The sequence below is a fragment of the Octodon degus genome, unplaced genomic scaffold (assembly GCF_000260255.1).
Source record: "Octodon degus isolate 3935 unplaced genomic scaffold, OctDeg1.0 scaffold00111, whole genome shotgun sequence".
In the NCBI taxonomy this organism is placed as follows: domain Eukaryota; kingdom Metazoa; phylum Chordata; class Mammalia; order Rodentia; family Octodontidae; genus Octodon; species Octodon degus.
The window spans coordinates 4,490,286-4,515,450 of record NW_004524687.1 but is presented as its reverse complement, the minus strand read 5'-3'; the positions used below and the strand labels follow the sequence as shown (position 1 = coordinate 4,515,450).

At 41.5% G+C, this 25,165-nt stretch overlaps 1 protein-coding gene across 3 annotated transcripts in view; it reads left to right on the top strand.

Annotated features, from left to right (window-relative positions):
• Dapk1 (death associated protein kinase 1) overlaps positions 1–25,165 on the top strand; it is a 210,393-nt gene that overhangs the window by 876 nt on the left and 184,352 nt on the right. For 2 of the 3 annotated variants that reach the window (XM_023699135.1, XM_023699134.1), the window contains exon 2: positions 189–358. In XM_023699135.1, coding sequence (XP_023554903.1) covers positions 297–358 — 62 coding nt within the window. In that variant the 5' untranslated portion in view covers positions 189–296. Of the gene's footprint in view, positions 81–188; positions 359–25,165 lie in introns of all 3 variants that reach the window. The other variant, XM_004639380.2, reaches the window with a different exon arrangement.

The window sequence follows — 25,165 nt, the reverse complement described above, 5'->3', positions numbered from 1 at the left end:
ACCAGGGAAAGGCTCGGTTCCCGGGCTGGGACCTCGGCGGCGGACGCGGAGCGGGGCGGCCCGGGCCGGTGTAACAAAGGGTGAGCCTGTGTACCCCGCGGGAGGGCGCGCGGGCGCGTGGAGCAGAACCTAGGGAGTGCGCTGCCTTCGGGGTTGTCATTTTATTGTTGTGGCCTTTTTTTTTAAAGGACTGAAGGTTGATGCATGAGGGGCATCCCGAGGCGTGGGAGCGGTGGTGATGGTTCGGGAAGCGGAGCTGAACCGCGCTGGGCGTCGGTGAGGGACGACGGTCTATCATGACGGTGTTCAGGCAGGAAAACGTGGACGATTACTACGACACCGGCGAGGAACTCGGCAGGTACGGGGTGCTGGGGGCGCGTGCTGCTGGGTTGTGGAAATGCGTGGTACTGGGGCCGGGGGCGGTAAACAAATGGAGTTTAAATCTGGAGGTATCTCCCTCACCCTTCCAAGAGATGGGCAGATTGTGGAGAAAGGAGTTGCTAACCCGGGAAGGCCGGGGACCAGAAAGAAATCGCCTAGTCCAGGAGGTGGGGAGAGAAGACGCTCTGTGTGATTGTGGTGCACAATGTAGCGGTCAGGTCCCCCGGACAAGGACAAACTGAATTGTGTGCGCTAACTCTTTCAGCCTTTGCTCTTCGGAGACAATGAAGCCAATGCCAAGATTCTCATTGCAGCTGCAGTTGGCTCTTGAGTTCGAGTACAAATTAATAGCCTTTAATCATTTTAGTGCTCTCCTTTATGAATTTTCAGTGTAATATACTTCTGGTAGATGGTAGAGTAAAACTTGACAGATACAGATGTTGGCTTGGATTTTGAAACTTCCTGGCTAAGGAGGTTGGTGTTGGCGATTGTTTTGGTTTCATTTGCTGTGAGATGTTAGATCTTTAACAAATCAATGAGAGTTTACTGTGGCTATGTGGATAAAATGGCCCACTTTCTGGGGGAACACATTTCTTTGGAATCATCTAAAGACTGCTGGCAGTTTCCTTTGAATTTTCAACAGTGTGCTGAGCTCTGCTTTATGATAGCAAAAAATAAAAAATAAAAAATTTTTTAAAAATCCAGTTTTAGTACCTAAATTTAAAATGCATTTGATGGATTTTGTGGTGTATATGCATTGTGAGCAAAACAAGCAAAAGGCTCTTTAAACAAAAAAAGTACCTATGTGTGTACAGTATGTGTATTAAAATTGGTATTTTTCCAGGCACACCTAAAAAAAAATTTACGATTCAGATCATAGTAAAAGAATGCAAGCAATTTTTTAATAGGTACTGGTATAGATTACATCTGTATGTTTAGTGTTGATCCAAAATACTGATAGGAGCCAGTGCTGAGATTTAGTGAGTGAATAAGAAGGAAAGCTCTGGAAAAATCACGTTTCATAGGTATGTTTAAGAGGAAGGTATAAATGCGTGAGGTTGAAATGCTTTGTTTAACTCGAATCAAATAACTTTTATTTTTGTGGTTTTCAGCAAGCCAAGTGGTGTACGGAGTTTTCCTTTGGGACTAGAAAATTTAAAAAGTGAAAAGAAATATATTTCAATTACATTTGTGTAGGGTGCCCTGATTATATTAGTTTTGCTATTAAGGAGAAATGATTAAAGATAAGGTGTGACTGTTGTTTTATGGATTGAATATATTAACCTTGTCTTTATTAAGATGTCTTGGTACAATTGTATTAAGAGAAATGAAAAAATGAAGCTTCCTGTGACTGATGAGGAAAGCCCAGGATCTTCATTTTGTGGGCTCAGTGACAAGGGAGGTGGTCTGCTCATTTGTCACTTTGATTGTAGCTCTGCCCTCATTTCTGTGTATAACTTTCTCCCCACGGTGAAGGACTAATTGCTGAAGTGGTTATTAAATCATTTATGTGACCCAGGAATTTCAAAAAAGTGCTCTGACACACTAGGAGTTGGAAATTTAGAAAAGATTAAATATACATACCCACCTATCTTGTATAGCTAAAATTGTTTTTGCCAAATAAGGGGCAAATGCTTGACTTTTTCTGAAGGTTTTTGCAGTCATGTGACTTGTATGTCTGCCTTGGATATAGCCACTTGTACAAAACAAATCTTGACAGATATGTAGGAAAGATGCTGCTTGTGTGGTGATGTGTGTCACTGTGTAACTGGGGGTGAGGGCAGGAGTTAAGTGGCTGAGAATGGAAATGGACGGGCATTTAGCACAAATGTAGGATTGTTTTAAGATATATGTTTTTTTTATTTTTTTATTTTTCAACAAATAATACACTGCATATATTCTTTTTAGTGGTTAATTGCTGTACAAGATGCAGACTTGTGATCCTATTTACAAACACCATTGGAACAAATCATTCTATTCATTAACAGAATGTAACTATATACGATATATGTTTTTAAGCAGTGAATTACCAGCAGACCAGCATCAAAGATGCAAGGCTTTACCTACATATCTTTAGCAATCTCCTAATCTAGTAATAGCTACTTATCTGAGTCCATCGCTAGAGGAGGGAGAAGAGTTTAAAGACTAGAATACATTATTATTATTATTGCTATTTTACTGTTGGAAATTTTGAGAGAGAGAGAGAGAGAGAGAGAGAGAGAGAGAGAGAGAGAGAGAGAGACTGCCTAAGACTTCTTTAAAAGCTGTCAGCTGTCAAGGATTTTTATATTCTGACTTTACCAACATTATGTTGGAGGTATGATAGATTAGTTGGACCACTACACAGCTATTCCGCTCCAAAACCCATCTTGCAAACTTGCTAGGTTTATAATTTTGAAAAGTTAACCTACCTATTCTGAGCTTCAGAACCTTAATATGAGAATGAGAGGTCTGGTGCTTACTTTGTGGATATTGGGAAAATCAAGTAAATATAACATATGTAAAAGTATTTCATGAGCAGTAGAAGGTGGAACAGATAGGTGTTATTTATAGGCCTGGCCAAAAATTTGAGTGTTCCAAGTAAACTAATAACAGCCTGTTCCTCAGTGCTCTGTGAGTCTCTTCCTGCTGACTAGGGAGGCTGTGTGGGAGAAGGGTCACAGGAGAAACGTCACGGACTGCACTGGGCCTTTCCTTGCAGGTTCTGACTAATGCAGCTCCAGCCTTGAGCTCACACACCCTCTGTGCCAAGCAGATTGCTGTGTTAAATAGGACTGGTCCTCTTCAGAAGACTGTTTGGTGACCTTTGACTTTGACTCTAGGAGGCCCTCTAGGATCCAACCCTCTGTCACGGGAGGGTGACAGAACTACTTCTATTGTAGGCAGTAGTCTCCAAGACAGGTGCTTCTAAATGAGATTTTCTACTTCTCCTCTTACACTGGTGTTTTTATGCCCCAGGATGCCCTGCCATCTCTTATCAGTTGGCACTTAGGGCAGCTGCAGGTTGGCTTGCCTACCCTTGGCTCTGGTTACAACTTTGGCGGTTATTCAGCCTAACCTGTGAGTTTCCTCCTACATGGGGTACCTGAATGACTGGCCTTCTGTTCAGTCCCACTGTCTTACCTTACATGATCTTATGACCTAAGTCCTAGTTCCTTAAGTCTTTTTAAGGGAAAGAATGACTTTTTCCCTTTCAGGAGCTAAATAACTTGTGAGATGTTCCTTTGGCCCATGACCATGGCTACCTAGGGACATATACAATTCCTGGTTTATATTATTGCTGTCTTGTGTTGCTCCTTGTAGCTAGCTGATATGTTTCTTCAAGCTGCTCTCTGTGATTCAAGTTGTTGTGGCCCGTGCTCTTGAGGGTGTGCAGTGGGCAGAGGAAGTCCAGGCACATGTGTATGCTTGTTGTCTGGATAAGCTAATGAAGATGGGCTGGTACAGCATCGAGACCATAGTCGTCATTTAAGGTGCAGATAATGATGCAAATGTTGATGCTCTGGGAGATGCAGTGTACAGTGCTGCAGAGTCTTCACACACCCATTTGGAATGCCCAGAGAACCCTGTGTTGGGAAGGTACTATAAGAATTCAGTATCTCCAAACATAGGACACATTGCCACTGCCTAAATAGGTTATATTTAATAACCTGTTTGCCATACCACAGCATTTTGTGACCTTGGATTTTTTTTTTTAATTCTAGTGCCTGGTTAGATGCCTGGTACCTAGTAGATGTCTAATAAATTCATGTTGATTAACTGAACAGATCAATATATGGAAAGCACCTTAAAAAATGTCTCAGTATTAGACCTTCAATAAATGATGATCATAGTGAAGCTGAACACTTAGGCTATGAATGCTGCAGCTCACAAAAATAACAACAGTTTCTGATTTTATGTTCTCTGTAGCTGAGCAGTAATGAGCACAGCAGCCAAAACTTCAAAGCACAAGATCAGTTTTAAACAAAACAGATGAAGTGTAGCATTAAATATTTTACATTGGTTTGGATGATGCTTGGAAGCTAATAATTCAAATTTATAGCATTTTCCTTTTGGCATAAAATCCATAGGCATTTTAATTGAAGTAAGAAATCACCCAAGGCCTGCCAGTGTGCATTTTTATGTTTCAGGGGTTTTGGGGTGGATAGCAGGAATAAATCCTGCCCCTGTGCGTGTGAAGAGGAGTGAGTTCTGGTGTTTCTCTGGAAGCAGGAATCATAGACCGCAGAGGGGTTGATGACTGAGATCACCCTGTGAGGTTTTGTGTTAAGTATGGTTTTCCCCTTGGATTTCTGACTCCAAGTGCTCTCGGGTGTTTCCTTTGATAGGAAAGGAAGTGGAGTTGTAAGAGAGATACAGCTCAAAACACGGTTGTGTGCTGCATACCAGGGTTTATGAGGGAGCTGAAAAACTCCTGTTCTCTGGTGATGTCATAGCCATTGTAGCATCACTCAACACATTGCTGTAAGTACATGGTGACACCAGTGACAAACCTGCTGTGCTGCCAGTCCTGTAAAGTATAGCGCGTACAATAATGTGCAGTACCTGACAGTTGGGACTCTTAATAAATGACTTACTGATTTATATGTGCCATATTTTTAGTTATTTTAGTGTGTGCTGTCATTTAAGAAAAAGTTGACTGTGAAGCACCGTGTCTTACTATGCCAGTGGCAGCCTCTTGTGTGCTGTCTCTGGATTGTGCCATGGGACCATATGAGCCATCAGCCTGTGCCCCTAGGTTTGTTAACTGTGCTCTTCGTGTTAGCACAGTGAGGACGTTGTAACCGTGCCCTGCTCTGCACATAACTTGTGAGGGGATACCCGCCTGTGCATATGTTATAGCTGATGACTAGGGATTTCTGAAGCCCTGTGTGCTGCAGGAAGTCTAGTGATCCTCCTCCAGGTGGGCAGGGTGGTGTCAGGAGTGGAGTTGGGTTGAATGCTACTGTCCAGCACTGCAGCTGTGTTTCTGTGCTGCTCAGGGTAGCATCACTGGGTTCAGTGGGGCCAAGGAGCAGAGGCTGTCAGCTGCATATTCAGTGAGGAAGCCAAAGAGCTTAGCTTCCTGGGCTGCCCTGCCCTTATTTTACTTCACTATAGGCCACATCTTACCCAGCCATTTGGGAAGTTAGAGGCCAGTGACATTGAAAAGCCCTAGAAAAGCTATGAAAACATACTGTGAATTTACAGAGATGGATGCTTGGGTTGATTTCAGAAACTAGAAGCAAGTATTATGTTAGAAGAGGCTACTTTGTCTCTTTCAGTTTACTGACAGTGCTGGAGCGCCTAAAGGCACAGACTAGTTCCCTCCAGGTAGTGTGGGAAGAAGAGGACAAATGGAGGCAAAAGGTGTACTCTGGCTGCTGGATACATGCTGAGGTGGGGTACAGAGTCAAGGTGACAAGGTCAAGGATAAATTGCCTGTCTCAGCAGGGAAATGGGTTAGGAGCAATTATCCTTAATTGTAGCCAACTGCTATGTACTTTCAACCCAACCAAGCATTTTGTTCAAGTGAAATAAAACATGGTCTAAGCAGGAATTTAGTTTTCAGCCACGAGACAAAGGAGGACATCTGCTGATAGGGGAGCAGCTTCCACTGGCACAGGGTGGCCCAGAGTCTCAGAGACATGGGCCAGGAGAAAGCCGCGGTAGCCAGCACAACCTCCCTTCTCCCCCGCCCACTTGGTCTCATAGCTTTCCCAAGACAACTGGTTAGGAGGGGCAAGAGATGGATCCAGACCACAGTGTTTATGTTTTTTAGGATTCGACAGTTTCTCCCTTTCAAAGCCAAATGAAGTTCATGTTAAAAGAACTGTTTGGGGCCGTTGTTTATCACTGCCAGTCCTCCTCAGCATCTGTGCTGGAGAGACGCTTAGGGATGGATGTAGCCACCTCCTGGAGGTCTTCACTGCAGACCCTGCCGGGTCAGAACTTCTCCTTTCCAGCCCAGAACTCTCACAGGCCTTTCCAGCACAACAGCCCCTGTGACCCCCCACCGCCACCTGTGGCATGTGCTCTGCAGTTTCAAGTGAAGTTAGCATGAGGCATAGCTTTAGTTAAGCCTCAGAGTTAATAGTTGAGCTTTTTAGAAAGTTCACAAAACACTTTAATAACTGTTTAACTTTTAATTAATGTAACGTATAAGAATCTGGCCTCTGCCCTGTGGTTTCACCTTCTGAATGACCAACTGTTTCTCATTTCACTGAGCAGAGCTGGTCCGTCCAGCTCAGAACTGGTGAGTGACTGTGGGGGACTTTATGTAGAAACAAATACTTATTACTTTGGTTTGTTGGGATAATTGTTTGAGACAAAATTGCATTCCTTTTGAATCTTGAAGGAAGTTATATAGCAATACAAATATTTATAATAAATATAATGGGTTACTTTTTAACATTCTAAATGAATTCCTTGAAATGTATAGGAGAAGGAGGAGGAAAAAGTTGGCATTTGGATTTTTCTACATTTTCTACTAAAATGGATAAAATATCTTTCTTTGACAAGGACATCTTTTTTACATAAAACAGAAAGGTTTTACCAGCCCCTAGTTTAATGTGTGGCATGAGTTTTTGTAAAGAAAATGTTTAGAACATATAGTAGTTTGTGTCTTATTTTCAGTCGCAGTCTCAAACCAAAGAGAATAGGTGTGTGACAGTCATTAATCTCAGAGACAACCTACAGAGGCAGTCAGAGCAATGCCTGTTTATTTGCTTCAGTCTTTTTTGAAGATGCTGAAAGCTAGCGTGCTTTATAGATCACCTGTAGTACTTTAAGTATAGTGTTGCCCACCTCACAGAAAGGATCATGAGGCTTTTTTTTTTTTCTGTGCTCCCTGCCTGTGGAATTTCCATTGTGAACTTGGGAAATTTTGCTTCATAACTTAACATACATTTGGAGATGTCAGTAGGGAAGTAGGTTGAGAGAATGTTTGAGATTTTTTTCCCTTTATAAACAGGTCCAATGTTGGATGAAGAATGTAGTGTTTGAACAAATATGCTTTTAAATTGCTGATCCCTAGAGTACAGAAAGTTTGTATTGATGGTGCTTGCATTCATAAACCTGGTGGTTTGGGCTAGGGAATTTGCTTCTGTGTATGTCCTCTCTTTTGGAACATACTTTATTTTCTATCAAAACTAGGTCATTTTTATTTAGATTATGTGATGAATGATGCTATTTTAAAATATTTTATGTACAGTTGGTACTATAGATTATACATCATAAATCAGAAGATCCAAAATGCTTTAAAATCTGAAACTTTGAGTGCTGACGTGTACCTTAGGTAGAAAATTTCACAACATGAAACTTGGTTTCATGATGCTATTTTAAAATATTTTATGTACAGTTGGTACTATAGATTATACATCATAAATCAGAAGATCAAAAATCCAAAATGCTCTAAAATCTGAAACTTTGAGTGCTGATGTGTACCTTAGATAGAAAATTTCACAACATGAAACTTGGTTTCATGCACAAAATTATTATTTTTTTATTTTAAAGAGTAACTTTTTTTTTCAAAACCACTAAAAATGGTAGAGAATTTCAAAATAAGATGATGTGAATCAACAATGGTTGTTGTGTATTGTTATCTTCAAAGTACTTGTTCAGATTACCAAATATAAGCATACAAACTTGGTAAAAAAAAAAAAACACTTAATCATTAGCTTTTCCTTTCAATAAAACAATAGAAATTGAGTGCAATTATTTAATCCCTTCCTTCTTTCTTTCCTCTTTCCTTCATCCCAGTTGTTCTTTTCTTTGAGCAGTTTCTTTCACTTTTACAATGTCTATTGTACCTTTCAGATTTTATTTACTCTTTCAGTTTCTTACACTAGAGAAATAATATGATGTTTAATATGTGACTCTGCTTTATTTCACTAATGAGTAGTCTCTAGTTGTATCCATTTACCTATAAAAGCCTCAACTTTATCTTTTTTATAGCTGAGTAATACCCTAATGTGTAAAAATACCACTTCTTGTTTTACGCATTCTTCAGGTCAAGGGCATTTGGATTGTTTCTAAGATTTAGCTATGATAAATTGTGCTGCTGTAAACATGGGTGCATGTATATCACTGTGGTATGATGTTTTCAGTCCTTTTGGAAAAATATCCAAGAGTTGAATGAAACCTCTAATCCTAGTTTTTTGAGGAAACTCCACAGTGATTTCCACAGTGGTTATGCTAGTCTAAACTCCCACCAACAGTTTAGAAGGGTTCCTTTTTCCCTACAGCCCCTGCAGGATTTGTTATTGATTGGTTTCTTGCTGATAGCTGTTCTTTCTGGAGAGAGATGGAACCTCAGTGTTGTTTTAATTTGCATTTCTCAAATGCCAATGCTATTGAACATTTTTACATTTATTTATTTGTCATTTTTATTTCTTCATCTGAGAAGAGTATATTCTTCTCAGATGCTCATTTGTGGATTGTGTCTTTGAATTTTGAGTGCCTGATTTTTTTTTATTCTTCTTGTGTTCTAGATAAAAGTCCTTTGTCTGAAAGACAGTTGACTAAAATGTTTTCCCAACTCATGAGTTTTCTTTTCATTCTGTTGTTGATTTCTTTTTATGGGCAAAACTTCTGAATAAGATGAGGTCCCAGTTATTGATTTTTTTGAAGTATTTCCTGTGCAGCTTGGTTTTTGTTCATGAACTCTGTGCCTACCCATGTTTTCAAGATTTATGCCTACATTCTCTTCCAGTAGATTTAGTATTTCTATTTTAATACTTACATCTTTGATTCATGTAGACTTTAGTGCATGGTGAAAGACATGGGTCTAATTTTAGCCTTTGACATGTGAAAATCCAGTTTTTCCAGCACTATTTATTAAAGAGGCTATCTTTGTTCCAGTGAACATGTTTGGCCTATTTGTCAAAGATAAGGTGGCTGAGTATATAGTTGTGTCTGCATCTTCTAATCTGTTCCATTGATCCTTTTCTTTTCTTTCTTTTTTTTTTTTTTTGCCAGTACCATGCTGATTTTATCACAGTAGCTTTGTAGTATAATTTCAAGTCAGGGATTGTGATGCCTCCTGCCTTGCCTTTGTTGCCTAGGATTGTTTTTGATATTCTAGGTCTCTTCTGGTTCCAGATGAATTTTAGGAATGTTTTGACTAGATCTGCATGCACAAAATTATTAAAAGACTTGTATTAAAATTACTTTCAGGCTATACTATAACATGTATAGGAAACAAATGCTGTTCATGTCTAGACTTTGGTCTGTTCCTCAAGATATCTTATTATGTACATGCAGAATTTCCAAACTTCTGAAATCTAAATACTCCTGATCTTTTTGGATAAGTACTCAGATTCTGTAAGCTTTCATTTATAAGAATGAAACAATTTCTATTGAATAGTTCTGTCTATAGTTTGTTTCTTCATACTTCAGCAACCATATAACCTTTTCTTTCTTTCTTTCTTTTTTTTTTTTTTTTTATGCTTGGAATTGAACCCAACACCTTGTGTATACTAGCCAAGCACTCTACCCCTGAACTGTATCTCTAACCTAACTTCTTCTTTTCTCCTTCTCCTTCTCCTTCTCCTTCTCCTTCTCCTTCTCCTTCTTCTTCTTCTTCTTCTTCTTTTTTTTTTTTTTTTGTGTGTGTGTGTGTGTGGTACCAGGGACCAAACTCAGGACCTTGTACTTGCCAGACAGGCGCTTATGCCACTGAGCTGTATCCCTGACCCTAACTTTTTCTTTTTAACATGAAGTTTATCAGACTATTTGGACGCTTATGATAATCCCTATACCATACCATATCCACAGTATAAAATTTTCCGCTTGAATAGAAAATACAGAGAAAGTAACCAATGCCTTTCTTTTGTGCCTATAGAGAATCCTTCCTCATCCTCCTCTCTTGGGAAGTTTATGCTTGTAATCTCATGGATAAATTATTGGAATCCCATCAGTTCAATTCTACCACACCCAGAGCAACTCATGGCGAGAATAAAGACATTAGCATATTTGTAGTTTTGAGGAGCCAAGAGGTCTTAAATCCAGCCAGGGTGGTAGCTATCCAGAACATAGTCCTTGACCCTAGGATTTATTCACTCATGAAGAAAGGAGTGGGTTGAGGATGAGTGACTGTGAGAATGGCAGGAAGTAGGTGAATGCCACGAGTTGGGCTTGGAGGCCTGCATTTACCTCTGAGATATGCAGAAGAGGATATGCAGAAAGAGTACTCTGCCTAACATAATTGAGATAGTATCTGATGTTTTGGGATTGGTGCTTCAGCTCTGATGTGTAATCTTTCAAATCTCAGGAAGTCATAGCCTCGATCTTCAGGCTGGATACCAGCCAGCAGCATGGAGCATTTACTCTTTAGCCTATCTTGTCCCAGCTTACACAAGGGAGTGGTAGGTGGGGGTTTCTGGGGAAATATACCTTCAAAGACTACCACCAGCACCCTGGCTAGACTGATACGCATTGCTTAAAGCCAATTGAAGGGATAAGGAAAGGTCCTAGCCAGCTCTGTACGTGTTTATACATGGAAGTAAGGTCAGGCTCAGCCAAAATGGAGACAGCTGCTCCTCTTTCAAGGAGAGTTGCCCAGGTGATCCTCCACAGTCCCATCCTGCAAGAGTCAGATTTTGCCTCTCTGCCTGCTTAGAAACTGTGATGTCTGTCCATGATTGGGCTGCATGTGAGGAGGAAGAGGAAGAGGAGGAGGAGGAGGAAGGTTATGTTTAAGAGGTCTAAGAAAAGAAGTGCAGAAGGCTATGTGGAAGACAGTAGGGAGAAAAAATCAGGTTTTAGTGTTGATTCAGTTCTGACTGTTTCTGCTTTTCTTTGAGAAGTTTTTCTAAATCATTTTGTATCTTTTTTTTTTTTTTCTTTTTTTTGGCCATCTGTGGTTTGTGGATAAGCAGCAGCAATGTGTGTCTCTGGGAAAGTGATGGAAGGCTGCAACCCTTTAGTGTAATATTTAATAAACTGAAAGTTTCAAGCTGTTCACTCTACAGAAGAATAAAGCTTGGGTGGCATAGGTGTTTATTGCAGAGAACAGGCTTTTAACAGGTAACTGCTGAAGTTGTGAAGGCAGAACTGCACATGATGCACAGAGATGTTATCCTTAGGGATTTGGACAGACATGCTGAAAAGGTGTTTGTTACATTAAAAATGCAAGTTGTACATTCCTAGTCTGCAAATCTGAAATGTTCTTATTTTTGAGATAGAGATTTGCTGTGCTGTTCAGGCTGGATTTAAACATGTGATTCTTTTTTTTTTTTTAATTTTTAGTTTCATTTCATTTTTAATTAATTTATTTTATTTATTTATTTTTGGCGGAACCAGGGATTGAACTCAGGCCCTTGTGCTTGCCAGGGAAGTGATTCTTCTACTGAGCCATCTCCCTGGCCCCTTATTTTATTTTTGATGTCTGTAATTTATTTAGAATTACTACTGGATTATTTTTTTCTTTGTTTTTATTTTTTAAAGAGAATACAAAATAATGATAATACAAAAATTAGAAATGATATGAAATTTCACTAAACTAATATGAATTTGACAGTATTTGTTTTATAGTGTTGTCTTCAGATTAGTTGTTTAGATTATCAATGTGCAAAATTGGAAAAAAATTATAAGAAATTAAGTAAAGAGGAAAAAAATTAAAGCATTAAGTTCTCCTTTGCATAGACCAGCAGAAATCAACATTACAATTATCTAAGCTATCACCATTCTTTTTTAAAAAAAATTAACATAATTGGTACACTTTTAACATACATAATGATCGTATTTGTCATAGGAAATTTGTAGCTGTACATAATATATCTTAATTCTTTTTTCCCCATTCCATTCTTTTTTTTTTATTTTTTATTTTTTTTTATTTTTTTATTTTTTTTCCCATTCCATTCTTGACTTCCCTTTAATCCTTTTTCCCTTCTTCTTTGCAAAATGTTTCTTCAGTTGTTTTCCTTCCATTCTTTTTTGTCTCTGTCTCCTCCCTTCTCTGCCTCCCTCCTCAGCCTTCTAAGCAGCTGGGTTTACAGAATGTACCACCACCCTTGGCTGGTTCAGAAATGTTGTGATATGCCCTACTTTGAATACCTCTGTGATACTCAGAAACCTTTGGATTTTAGAACATTCCAGTTTTCGGATTAGGGTTGTCCAAACACTCCTAGTGTCAAGCATTTCAGGGACGGGGCACTCAAAGTATAATATCTTTTTGAGTTATCACTCAGTATAAAGGAAAACAGATTGCTTGGGGACTCCAGTGTACACCTGTGATAGATTATGTAGACAGCCATCTACTCAGAATGTCTTCAGTTACTGAACTGCTGTGATGCCAGAACCTTCTACTGGCATGTTCATTATGAGCTCCTCTGGCTTCAGACAGTCATGGAGTCTTTTCTGTCCCTACTGCCAGGTATAGAGGAGCCCTTGGCTTCCTGGTGCTGCTGTTAGGTGCTGGCAGGGCCTAGCTGACCGAAGTCATGGCTGCACTTTTTTTTCCTCCAATGTCATGCGAGGTGGGTGAGAAAAGTATTCACTCTATTTCCATTAAGAATTGATACGGGTTTGTTTCAGGCTCTGTTGTCTCTTCCCTATCACAAGAGCTTCCATCCTCTTACTCAGTTGTTTGGGAGAGGAAGGGAATTAGTACAAATAGGGTATTTTCCAGTCCATGCTTACCTCTCTACCCCTGTTTTGGCTCTAGGAAGTAAGAATGCTTGGCAACTGCAGCAGCACAGTTGGAAGCACCCTGGTAGCCTTGCAGAAACATGCAGTGCTTTTGGGTTTGTTTCCCTGTGATTTGGGTGTTGAATGAGTATGTCCTCTTTAAGAACATTTTCAATTAAAATGGATGATCCATTGTAAGCCTCATCTTTAGAAGCAACATACTTAAAACAATTTTTTAAAATCTTTTATTTATTTGATACAAGGTCTTGCTACATAGCTTGGACTCATACTCATAGTGATCCTCCTGTCTCAGCCTCCCCAGTGCTGGGATTACAGACATGTACTACCACACAGGGCATGGGATACTGGGGATAGAACCCAGGTCTTTGCACCTGCCAGGTAGGTGCTTAGACCACTGAGCTATCTCCCCAGCCCCAGAAGCAGCATACTTTTCAATGTGTATAATTTTAAGACAGTTAGATATTAGAGAAAGGCAGCCAAGTTTTAAGAGAGATAAATATTAGAGAAAAGTTAAGTATGTATCACCTGGAGAATAAGAGGCAAATATAAATATTGCACATGGGAACTTGAGCACTTTGCACAGCCTTAGGATGTTGAGGGTGGTGGTCCATGTGAAGGCTGTGTTTCTTAATTTCCATGCCCATTAATGATTTGGATTAGGTAATGGGCCATTTTGTATTATCTTTTTTTTTTCCTTTTTTTTTGTACTGGGTATTTAACCCAGGGACTTCATACTGAGCTACACTGCCAATCCTCCCAGCTATTTATTATTTTTTATTTTATTTTGCATCAGGATCTTGCTAAAACACTAAGCTGACCAACCTGGGCCCCGACACGTAGTACTCCTCTCCAAGTTCCAGGATGGCAGGTGTACACCACCATGCCCAGCTTGGATTCTTTTATAATTGGCTGTGTGTGTGATTCATGACCACCCCTATGGATTTTGAATTTTCTGAGAGGAAAGAACCTTTTCGTGTCTCCTCTGTTGGTTAGGATTAAGCCAAGGACAAAGTAAGCTTTGTTTATTTGCGTCATGAAGATACAGATGCAGAAACCAAAATAGTGGTTCAGGCCTTTAGCTCTGCTTTAGTCCTTTTTCACTGTTCTAATGGAGTACTATAGACTGAGTAACTATAAAAAAAGCAAGTCATTGGGTTCCTGGTACTGGAGGCTGGACCGAACATCCAAGGGCGTGGTGCCAACATCTGGGGAGGATGTTTGAGCTTTGTTAATTCTGTGGCAGCAGTAAAAGGGCAGGCGCAAGCCAGCAAGAGAAAGCTGGAATGGTTGATCTTTTTTATATTCACCCACTCTCGGGGAAAGTGACCTAATTCTACAGGAACAACATGAATCTATCCAGAGCACTGCCCATTTGGCCCAAGTCCACGGACTCTGGCTCCAGGGATCAGGTTCAACATGAAGTTTGAAGCGGGGATGAAAATTATAGCAGGACCCATATCCCACACTCCACAACACTGTTTCCTTGGTGAAGGCACTTGACTTTTGTGAGATTAGGTTTTCTCCTTTATACATTGTGGAGGATTGTGATACCTACTGTGAAAGCTGTTGTGTAAATATACATGATCTGTGTGAAGTTCTTAGCATGAAACTAGATACAGAGTCAAGAGGTGGTAGCTATTTAACAAGACAGAGAGTGAGAGTGACAGAAGGAACAGAGAGAGACTTATGAACTACCCCTGAGCTTGTGCTCCTTGTTCTTTGTTTTCTGTGTTCCCTCTTCATTTCTGTATGCATAGCTAGCTATATGAGTAGCTAAGTTCTGGCCTGGATCCCCAAAGTGGGTTTCTCTGCAGCTCCATCCTTCCTCTTTTCCTTTTTCATCTACCTTTCTTTCTCTTTTGCCCAGGCTGCAGAGTAGGTGCATTCTGCCTAGCTTGACTTTTTCTTTTTTCTTTTCTTTTCTTTTTTTTTTTTTTTTTTTTTACCTTGTCTGTTTGTTTAGGTGTGCCTGCCCCGTGCTGGCTGGCTTGGACCCAGGCCGCAGTTTCTCTGCTGGTCTCCATCCTTGTGTTATTCTAAGTACATGACAGAGTTCTCAGGACACACATTAATGAAGCATTTAGCTCTGCATTTGAGAGTGGGCTGCTGGGGACCTTACTTAAACAGATGCCTTTTCCAAAGCCAGCAGACACTATGGGAAAAAAGAGAGAGACACTTCCTGTTTAGGAGGCTCTGTTGAGATGAGATGTATTGAAGAAACAAAGACAGCTTAGAGCTGCTCTGGATCCTGGAGCTGGCTGCTCAGCAAGAGGGCTGCCTGGAAATGATTTGAGGGATGGCCGTCCTGGTGGTGTTGGGAACCAAGACTTGGCCTCAGCCTGTAAGTTCAGCTTTTAAATATGGTGTGCTTAAGTTACCAAAAGATAGGTTTCATTTTTTTAACTTGTGTTTTCGATTGAAAAACTGCCACAAGCAGCCAGAAGCACTAGGAGTTTAATCAGGGGAGCAGTGATAGGTTTTTCTTGAGGATCTTTATGGAGAGAGGAGTCTGAAGCAAGTGTGGGCATCCAAGATGCTGATGGAGATGAGCTTGTTGCAGAATGTAAGCCATACGGCGGATATGGAGGCTCCATTCATTTCTGACACATACTAATTTGAGATGTGAAAATGGGTACTTGGCCAAGCCAGGATTGTCTGTGCCAAGAAAAGCCTATTAGGTTGGTGTCTGAAAGGCTGAATTGTTAGGATCTCCTTATTGGTGAGGCTCTGCCAGCTGCTGTGGGTAAGTGCCCACTTTTGTGTCTGAGTGCTGGTCCTTGTTTGCCTGAGTGGGCTGTGGTTTGTTCAGTGAGCATGGCCACTGAAGGTGAGTCTGCTTGAAAAGGAATTTCCTTTCTTTTGGGGGCCCATTTGGTAGATATCTGAAGTTTATGAAAGTAGGATTAAGCTGTCACAGACTTGAAAAGAAAAATGCCTTAAAATAAGATTTATAAGATGAATTTAGGTAAAATATCAAGGAGTGAAAATGCTAAGTGGAAACCGTAATTTTGCCCATTTCGTTCATTCTCAAAGACTAAGTGTGCACCTAAGTGTGTGTTATGGGCTGAGTATTGAACATGGCCTTGTCATAATAAACTTTTAATCAAATAGAGGAGACAGATTTTTTTTTATCTCCAACAGTATTAGAAAGTCTAAATATGATAAACAGGAGTTAGGGTTGGCTGCAGTGGAAAGCAAGTATAAGACTGTAGGTTGGATCATTAGCACCTAGAAAAAACAAACAAACAGAAAACAGAGCAAACATGAACAATTGTTTTAGAATTCAGGCAAAGAAAGATAACCCTCACTTAGGTTTATTCATTCACTCACGCATTCATTGAGGCTCTTGTGGAGGACATAGAAGTTTAAGCAGGTGTGTTCAGGTGTGATGTGTACTGTGTATGAATTTCTGGCGACAGATTCCCTGGGAAAACTGGAAATCTAAAGTGGAGGAAGAGAAAAGAGAAGTGAGACTTGCTAGGGGCCTCTATAGACCAGCAGCTGGTGTGGGATCATCAGTTACATTGCGTAGAGAAGGAAAGCAGACCTTGGCGAGGTGACTGATCTCAGATGGTGTAAAGTGCCAGAGACAGTAGTTGGCTTAGTGCACCTGTGACTCACTTTGTACCTGTGCTTCACTTAGTGTCTTGGAGAACTTTGAGGTATCTAGCACAGTGCTGGCTCATGTAGCATGTTTACTATGATTTATTCCTTGTTTCCTCACAACCAGGGGTTCATGTCCTCAGGACTGATGACAGTGCACTCTAGGTGACCTTCAGTTGTGAGGGTTCTTGGCATTGTCGATGTTTAGCAGCACCCATGGCCTCTTCCCGTGGTGCCGTTACTACTCCCACTCTAGTTGCAACACAGGAATATCTCCAGCTGTTGCTGAGTGTCTGTTGGGGTGAAATCCTTCCTCTTTTCACTGGAAGCATTAGGCTGTGGGATCAGCACAGATCACTCCTGACTGCTGGGTTTCTGGGACTGGAGCCAAGTAGGAGCCTGTATCCCAAATCTTTAGTGGAATGCACTGAGAAACTCTTGACCTTGGTTGTCCAGAACTGGGATGGGAAGAGAACAGGCTGCTGCATGGTGTGTGTGTGGGGGGGGGGTCTGGGGCCATTGCTTTTTTCCTGGCTAATTTAGACTGCCCCAGAGCACTCTGTGTCCTCCATGTCCCAGTGGTCTGAGCTGGGGCTCATGAATAAGGCTCAGAGGAATTGCTGGCCAGAATCCCTCCTAACACTCACACTGGTGCCCCTTCTATATGCCTGTCACCAAAGTAATTACATGTCTACTTTATGGTTACATTAAATTGTCATTCTCATCCTGTAGACTGGAAGGTCCTATGATCCGGGTCTGTGTCTTGTTTTCTGCTGAGCATGGAAAGTGGTCCTGAGTAGGTCTCAGTGAATTTCTATTCAGCAAATGAATGGAAAGTTCAGCTCAGCGGTTAGGATGAACCAAACCCAATGTGATTAAGTTTAATAAAGTTGAAACCAGAAAGTGAAAGAACAGTTGCTCCTATACAGCAGCAGGCAGAGATAGCATGACCATTTGGAGAAGAATATTGAAGCCTGGGTAATTTATAAATGTCTAAGGAATCAATTGTCATCACCATTAAAAGGAAATACAACTTTCAGCTACACCCTAGAAAATGAAGTCCATATCAGGAAAGCATTGGTCTCTTGTTTCCTCTGAGATCACTCCACCGTTGGGACCTAATGTGCTGTTTTCTTCTGAGCCAGAAGAAAGCAGAAGCCAGCGGCCCTTTATCTCAAGAACAGTTGTATGTTATTTAGCTACGAAGTCCAGTGTTCCAGTAGTTGGGATCCAGAATACCTGCCCAAAGCCTTGGTTGCTCCTGGGGCATGACTGGATCATGCAGGTGCTAACTCTCACCAGTGCATGAACCCACTGAGGAGCTCATCGCTGATCTTATTGGGAGGTGATGAAACAGGAGTGAGTGGGTCAGGGGTTGGTTGATGAGAGTGGATCATGGGAGTATAACCTTCAGGAGCACACTGGATGGGGCCCATGACCCCTTTTCTGGCTTCCCCCCACCCCCCGCTTCTCAGCTGCCATGAAGTGAGCTGCTTTCCTCCACTACTCCCTTCTGCAAGCCTTAGATTGAAACCTCTGAAACCCTGAACCAAAATAAACCTTTCTTTTTTAAAGTTGTATTTATCAAGCATTTGGTTACAGTGAAGAGAAGCTAACATAGGCACTGTGTGCACATTTTGCAAGTATTAGCTGCATTTAATTCCTCAGACTAGTTCCTCATGGGAAGTGTTTCTGAGGTTGGCAAACTTTTTTATGAAAATAATCAACATTATAAGCTTTGTGGGCTACAGTTGGAGTTTGAAAGCAGCACAGACAGTCCATGTCTGAATGGGTGGGACTGTGTTCCAATAAAAACAACTAGCGGCCAAGTTCAGACTGTGGGCTGTAGTTTGTGACCTCTGATGTACTTTACTGATGAATCAACTAAGGTTCAGAGACTTGGAATAGTTTAATTTGCCAAAATGAATAAGGGATGGAGCTGAGATTTGAACTTGAACTGTCAGGCTCCTGAGCTTTATCTCACTGCACTCACAAACATGCATGGCCTGTTGGATGGGGTCTTGTCCTCTGAGGGACACCAGGACACTAGGTGAAGGGCCATGGAAAGAGCAGTGGGCAGGCAGTTTGGCTGGTAGGAAGAACCCAAAACTGCATAACATATAGCAGGTGCAGGTACAGTTGTGAGCATCCTCACTAGGTGATTTAGCACTGAGTGTTCCTTCTTTGGGATTTTGAGAAAGGGATCTCTGATTTCCAGGGGGAGGCTGAGTTGATTTTCCAGCCCTATAGACCTAGGGTGATGCGCAGAGGGAGCCACATGGATAACAGTGTCCATTGGAGCCTTCATAACCTCTGTGGTGGGCACCATAGGAGCTCCTGGGCTGGTAACTGCTATTTGCCTCCCCTTTTCAGGGTCGACTCTGATGACTTCTACCCACTCCTAATGATTGCTTCTTCCTGGGTCTGTCCAACCCTTATTTGTTACAGTCGTCAGCCACTTCCTAACCCCTTTCCTAAGCTATAGGCCCTGACCCCAAACTCGGCTGAATCCCCAGAGAGAGAGCATAGAAGGGAGCATGGGGCATTGTGAAGCCCACAGTCACAAGCATCCTAGGTATCTTGTCCATGATAAGGGCAGTGACGCCCATGAGAAGTTCATGGTCTGGCTGAATGTATACCCATTTCTCACCTTGTCCTGGGTGTGAAAGTTGGACCTATCCTCCAGCACAGTGCTCTTTCTCTGTGTCTCCACTGGATTCCAGCAGGAGGTTAAGTAAGGCAAGAGCCCCTGCATGCTGCTGCCACCCTGGGACAGGCCCCATGTCTGGCATCTGAAATTGCCACTCTGCATCTGTACTCTGGGCCACCATCCAGGCTGACACTGGCCTTGGGCCAGTCATGGCAAACACCAGAGTGTCTTCCTTGCCCTCCCTACTGAGCCACGTGTGTCACGGCCAGGGCTCTCTTCTTTCATCGTCTTACTTTGGTCTACTCTGTATTCTCGGGAGAGTGGCTTCCTGTTGTGTTTTTTTGTGAGTCTTATTTTAACCTGCTTAACAGCTGGTTTCTCCTCCTCTGCCTCCTCTCCCCCTACTTCTTCCCCCTCTCCCCTCTCCCTCTTCTCCTTCCCCCTCCTCTCCCCACCCCCTTTCTCCCTCTTCTTCTTCCCTGTCCTCCTTCTGGCTGATTTCCAATTTTTAATCAAAGCTAGCTGTCACTCCTTGCTTTGATTCTCTTTTTATTCTCACAGGTACTTCATTTTCTGCCTCACCAGTAGGCGGTGGTAAGCATGTCCTGTGCAGTGGGGAGCCCCATGCTGCCTTATTATTTCTGCAGCCATCTTTTTATCCTGGGGGCCTTTTAAAGGTACCTGATTTACTCTGGGGACACCTGGCAGGAGGTACAAAGAATGTTTTCTGCCCTGCCCGCTTAGTACTTTTAGCTGTACTAACAAAGGCCAGGAGGGCTGGGGAGGTGACTTGGAACCATTTGTTGGGGGGAGGAGAGAGGACTGAGACTTATTTGGAAGATACTGATAAAGGGAAGAAAGAGTTCTAGCAGGAAACCGCACCCTTCTGGTGGGCCAGACTGAGGTCATGAGATGGTTAGGTACGCGCTGGCACTGTCTGGTGATGGGGAACCCCAAAGGAAGGCCAGTGGTAGCGTAGGCAGTGTTCTTCCCCCCACCACTCCAGTGCTTCTGTGAGCCAAACACAGCAGGAAGCCCCTACAGGGACCCTCAGTGTGCAAGGACAAGGGAGGAGCAGGTGGAGGAGTGGACAGACCGGTAGGTGGAGAGTAATCGGGGGAGGAGATCACTGGTGTCAGGTCTGCAGTGTCACTACTTCCACCTATTGGTGCAGGTGCATCTCTACTTTGTGTTCTGGGTTTGCATTTCATTTTCTTCATAAAGTCATTCCTGAGCATCCCACCCCAAATTGGTGCCATCCTAGGGCAATATCTTGTTAGCACATTCATCTAGCCCTAAGAGTCTTCATTATTTCTGGGGTTTTTTCCTCTCTCCTTTCTCTTTGTGTGTGTGTGTGTGTGTGTGTGTGTGTGTGTGTGTGTGTGTACATGCACACACACATATTTTGCTTAGATTGTAACCTACCAGAGGTGTCATAGTTCCTATGAGTTTTAAGAGTAGGCAGGTATAGTCAGCTCTACTACTGGTCATAATTGAAAGGAAATGAAATCAGTAAGTTGAAGAGGCATGTACATCTCTGGATTCATTGTAGCACTGTTCACAGTAGCCAAGATAATGGGATCAATCTGAATCCATCAGTGGATGCATGAAGAAGAAAACTGTGGTGTGAACCACACCTATAGATTGCAAAATCCACTATGGATCATAGTCTCTTCTGATATATTTTCACATAATCCATGTAAGCCTCCCTGTGCTTTCTGTCACATCTGGATAGCTTATTATTGCTAGTATACTGTAAATACAGTGGAAAGGTTTTTACACTGTATTGTTGGGTAATGATAATGAGGAAACAGATATAACACAGTAGGCCTAATGAAGCATACACTCACAGCCTAAGTTAGGTGGATCCAGGAGGGCCAATTAAGATGTGTAGTGTATGTATGTATGTGTGTGTGTGTGTGTATGCACGTGCAAATGTCTATCCTGCAAGTGATGCTGAGAGGTAACAGCTCCATAAGACAATGTTGTGCCCAGTATCACTCTTGTGAGTTTAGAGTAAGTTCAGACAAAGCCGTTATGTCTTTTGCCTGTAGCATGTAATGGTTTTTCCAACACCAACTGAAACTTACACCATGTCATCGTGGGAGTCATGGTGGGAGCCATGCTTAACAGGAAAAACTGTGGGTGACCTCCTTCCCACCCTGAGGGAGGAATGGGTACCAGAGGTGACGGTGACCAGGTCCTGTTCTCACCCTCGTTGTGACCAGTGTGGTGCTCGGAAGAAGTATGCATCTGTCCTGGCCTGAGCTACTTCTGCTTGCTGTTTGCCCTGGATAGCTCACCTTCACAGCGAAACCTGAGGGAACTGGCGTGACCTGCAGCCAGCTTCACTGCTGCCTGCTAGCCAGCTGTGTCCAACTCACTTTTAATGATTAAAAATTGGAGATTTGCAAAAGAAGAATTGACTTTTCCTGGTAAATTTTAATTGATTCTAGCACAGGTAGAAAGTGTGTGCTGAGCTTTAAGAGTGAAATTTAATTATGGTTGAAAGTAGGTTCTAGCGAATCACTCAGATTCACACTCAGGAGGAGAAAGGGAGGGCTGCAGCAGAACAGTGGGAACCAGCTGAGAGGAAAATAGGCTTCGGGCACTGAGGGTTTGGGAGTCTCGCCAGCATGACAAGATGTGAATTAGCCTTGTGGGCTCGCAGGGAGGAAACAGAGGAGCTGCCAGCTGCCAGGCTCTGAAAGAGTCTGTAGAGGGCCCAGCATCTCTGTTCAGACAGGAAAAAGGACAGCAGGGGACAGAGCAGTGTTCAACCCCATAGCTCCACTTTCTCCTGTGGTAATAAAGGGGATAGAGACAAGAAGACAGTTTCTTGGAAGTTGAAAGACACAGGACAGTTGTTTGGGAACAGGTGTTTAAAAAATCAGCACTTTGGCGTGGGCAGAATGAGATTATGGGTAACAGCTTCATGGCTTACATGGTTTCTTTTTGACCTTTCAGCTTTGCGCTTTTATAGATTGGGAAACCAGAGGTCCAGGACATGGAGTTTAGGGCAGCAGAGTTAATTCAGTGTTAGATAAAAAAGTCTCACATCTGAAAATCTAAAATTGAAAATGCTCTGAAATCCCAAACTTGATGTGTTTAACCAGTAAAGACCAAGAAGATACTAAAAAATCAGACCCAAGCATTTCAGATAAGGAATATTCAATCTCTCTGTGTACATGCATATGTATGCATGTGTGTATGTGTATATATATTCTATCTGTGTGTGATGTAGACACAGCTATACATATGTACACATGTACACTTAAAAATTTTTGTTGAAATAACATGTATGACACAGTGTACAAATAATTACACACTACCTACATTTTTATTATAAATTCTGCTCAGTATGTGTTAGATTTTCCTGTGACTAGCTTAATTTTTGCCATGGCTGGGTGTTTGACAGAGAGTTGCATATGAATCTAATTCTTTTCCTAGTAAAATTGTTGTCATTACATCTGATAAATGATGTACTGTTAGACACTTTAAGCCACACTGAACCTGATTTTGGCTTTAGCACAGCCAATTGCAGTAGCAGTACCTGTCTTGTTAGCTTTTGGTATCATTTCAAGGTGTGAGACCTTAGTGGATTCAGTGTCATCCAAGGCTGCCCATATTCAGCAGCCAGCTCACGCAGCTCCTGAAAAGTAAACTGTTGGCGCTCGGCAGCTAGCAGAGGCAGGCCTGAGCACATCACCATTGAGCTGTGCTGACAGTGTCTGGGAAGCCAGGTGCTTGGAGGGCCTGCTCCCTCTTAGCCTCTTTCCCAAGAAGTGCTGGGTGTGCTTGGAGATTCAATAGGTGTTAGTGGGATAGAGGAACAAGATTGCAAAGCCGAAATTGGGAGCCAGTTGACAGAACTCTGGTTCTTACCCCATGCAGACTAGGTCCTTTGGTGAGCAGTAAGGAATCTCCCAAAAGAAGAGGCCTTGGGGTGAGGGGGACTGTCTCCACCTTCATTGATTGCCTGAGGGGCCTGCCACCTAGTGGGATGTTGGCCCTTGGAAAATGTGACAGAAAGAGGACAACAGTGCCTCTTCAGTGTCCCTTTCTTTCAGGTTTAGTTATCTGTTTTTATTTCCCATCTTCGAAGAAAATGAAGGCCTTCTTGTCTAGCAGTTTAATGCTTTATGGTAGCTGGCAATACCAAACTACACAGACCTTTTTAAAGGATAAGAGCTTGATATTCCTGCTCTTAGATGGATCTCTTTACACCCTCTGAAATCAAGTAGGTAATATGTTCACATCATTTAAAATTCAAAGAGAATATCCTTATGCTTTCTCACGATTAGCTTCTCCCAGAAGGATGATTATTCCAGATTTCCTCTGTATATACATAAGTAGAGGGATTGTAAGTGAACATTCCCATGTTTTTAGAGACATGGTGTAAGTTTTTTTTTTTTTTATTCATAAAAGGAAAATCTCAAAATAGCCAAGAGTTCTTCAGTGAAAGACAGGATATATTAACTGTTGTACATTTATAAAATATATACAGCAATAGGAATAAATCTCAAAAATATTAGACAGTGAAAAAAAATCACACAAAATTCAAATAAACATGGTGTAAGTTGATACACATTGTTTATACCCTTTTTTAGCTCACAATATGCCTTAAAAGTTATCCTATTACTGTACAAAAGGATATAGTTTTTCTGTTCTATGCATTTATTATCAATCACTTATTCCTTCCTCAATCTACGGACTTTTAAGATTTGTTTTTAATTTTCCTCTTATAAGCAACTTTTCAGTGAATACATTTGTATAAAAATTTGAAACGATCTATAGATAAGGTCCTAAATCCAGAATTGCCAAAAGAATGTATACACTTAACTGTTCTTGTTGGTGTTACCAAGTTACTCTTTTTTTTTTTTTTTTTTTTTTTTGCTGAACCAGGGATTGAATTCAGGACCCTGTGCTTACCAGGCAGGCACTTATTCTACTGAGCCATCTCCCCAGTCCTACCAAGTTATTCTTTGTAGAAAATAAGTCAGTTCAAAATCTCATCAGGAGCAAGAAACCTGGCTAATCTAACCTCTCTGATAATTGTTTGATTCCTGCCACATGACAAGTATAGTTTAATTAATTTTTAAAATGTGATTTTTTTTTTTTTTCCGGAACCGGGGATTGAACTCAGGCCCTTGCGCTTGCCAGGGAAGCACTTATTCTACTGAGCCATGTCTCTGCCCCCTAAAATGTGAATGATTATGAACATCTTATTGTGTTTGAGAACTATTTTGTCTTTGCTATGAATTTTCTATTCATACCATTTGCCATTTCATTACAGCGTTCTATTAATTTGTAGGTGTTCATATATTAAAAATAACTTTATGCCTACAATACATCTTTTGTTGAGGTCATCTTTGTCTTTTGACATTTTTTCATGCTGTATTCTTTGTATTGAGGTAAGATATACATAGCCTAAAATTTGTCATGTTAGCCAGTTTTAGGTGTACAGTTCAGTGCCATTAAATGTGATCACAGTGTTTGTGTAGTCTTCGCTTTCTTCATCTCCAGAATTTTTCATCATCCCAAATGAATCTTTTTTGTTATTATTATTATTTATTTGATACAGGGTCTCACTATGTAGTTCAGACTTTTAAGAGTTCCTGCTGGGTCAGTGCATTCGGGGGCAGGGCTGGCATGGCACGCAGTACCAGGGATTGAACTCTTGCATAATTTGTATTATGGTTAGAAAGCACTTTCCTAATCTGAATTTATTTATTTAAAAATACTCCTTAATTTTTTTCATAGTGCTTTTATAGTTTATTACTTGTATTTAAACCTATGATTCTGGGCTGGGATGTAGCTCAGTGGTCAAGTGCTTTACCTAGCATGAGACCCTGAGTACGATTGCCAGCAACACATACACTCACACACTCACCCCACATA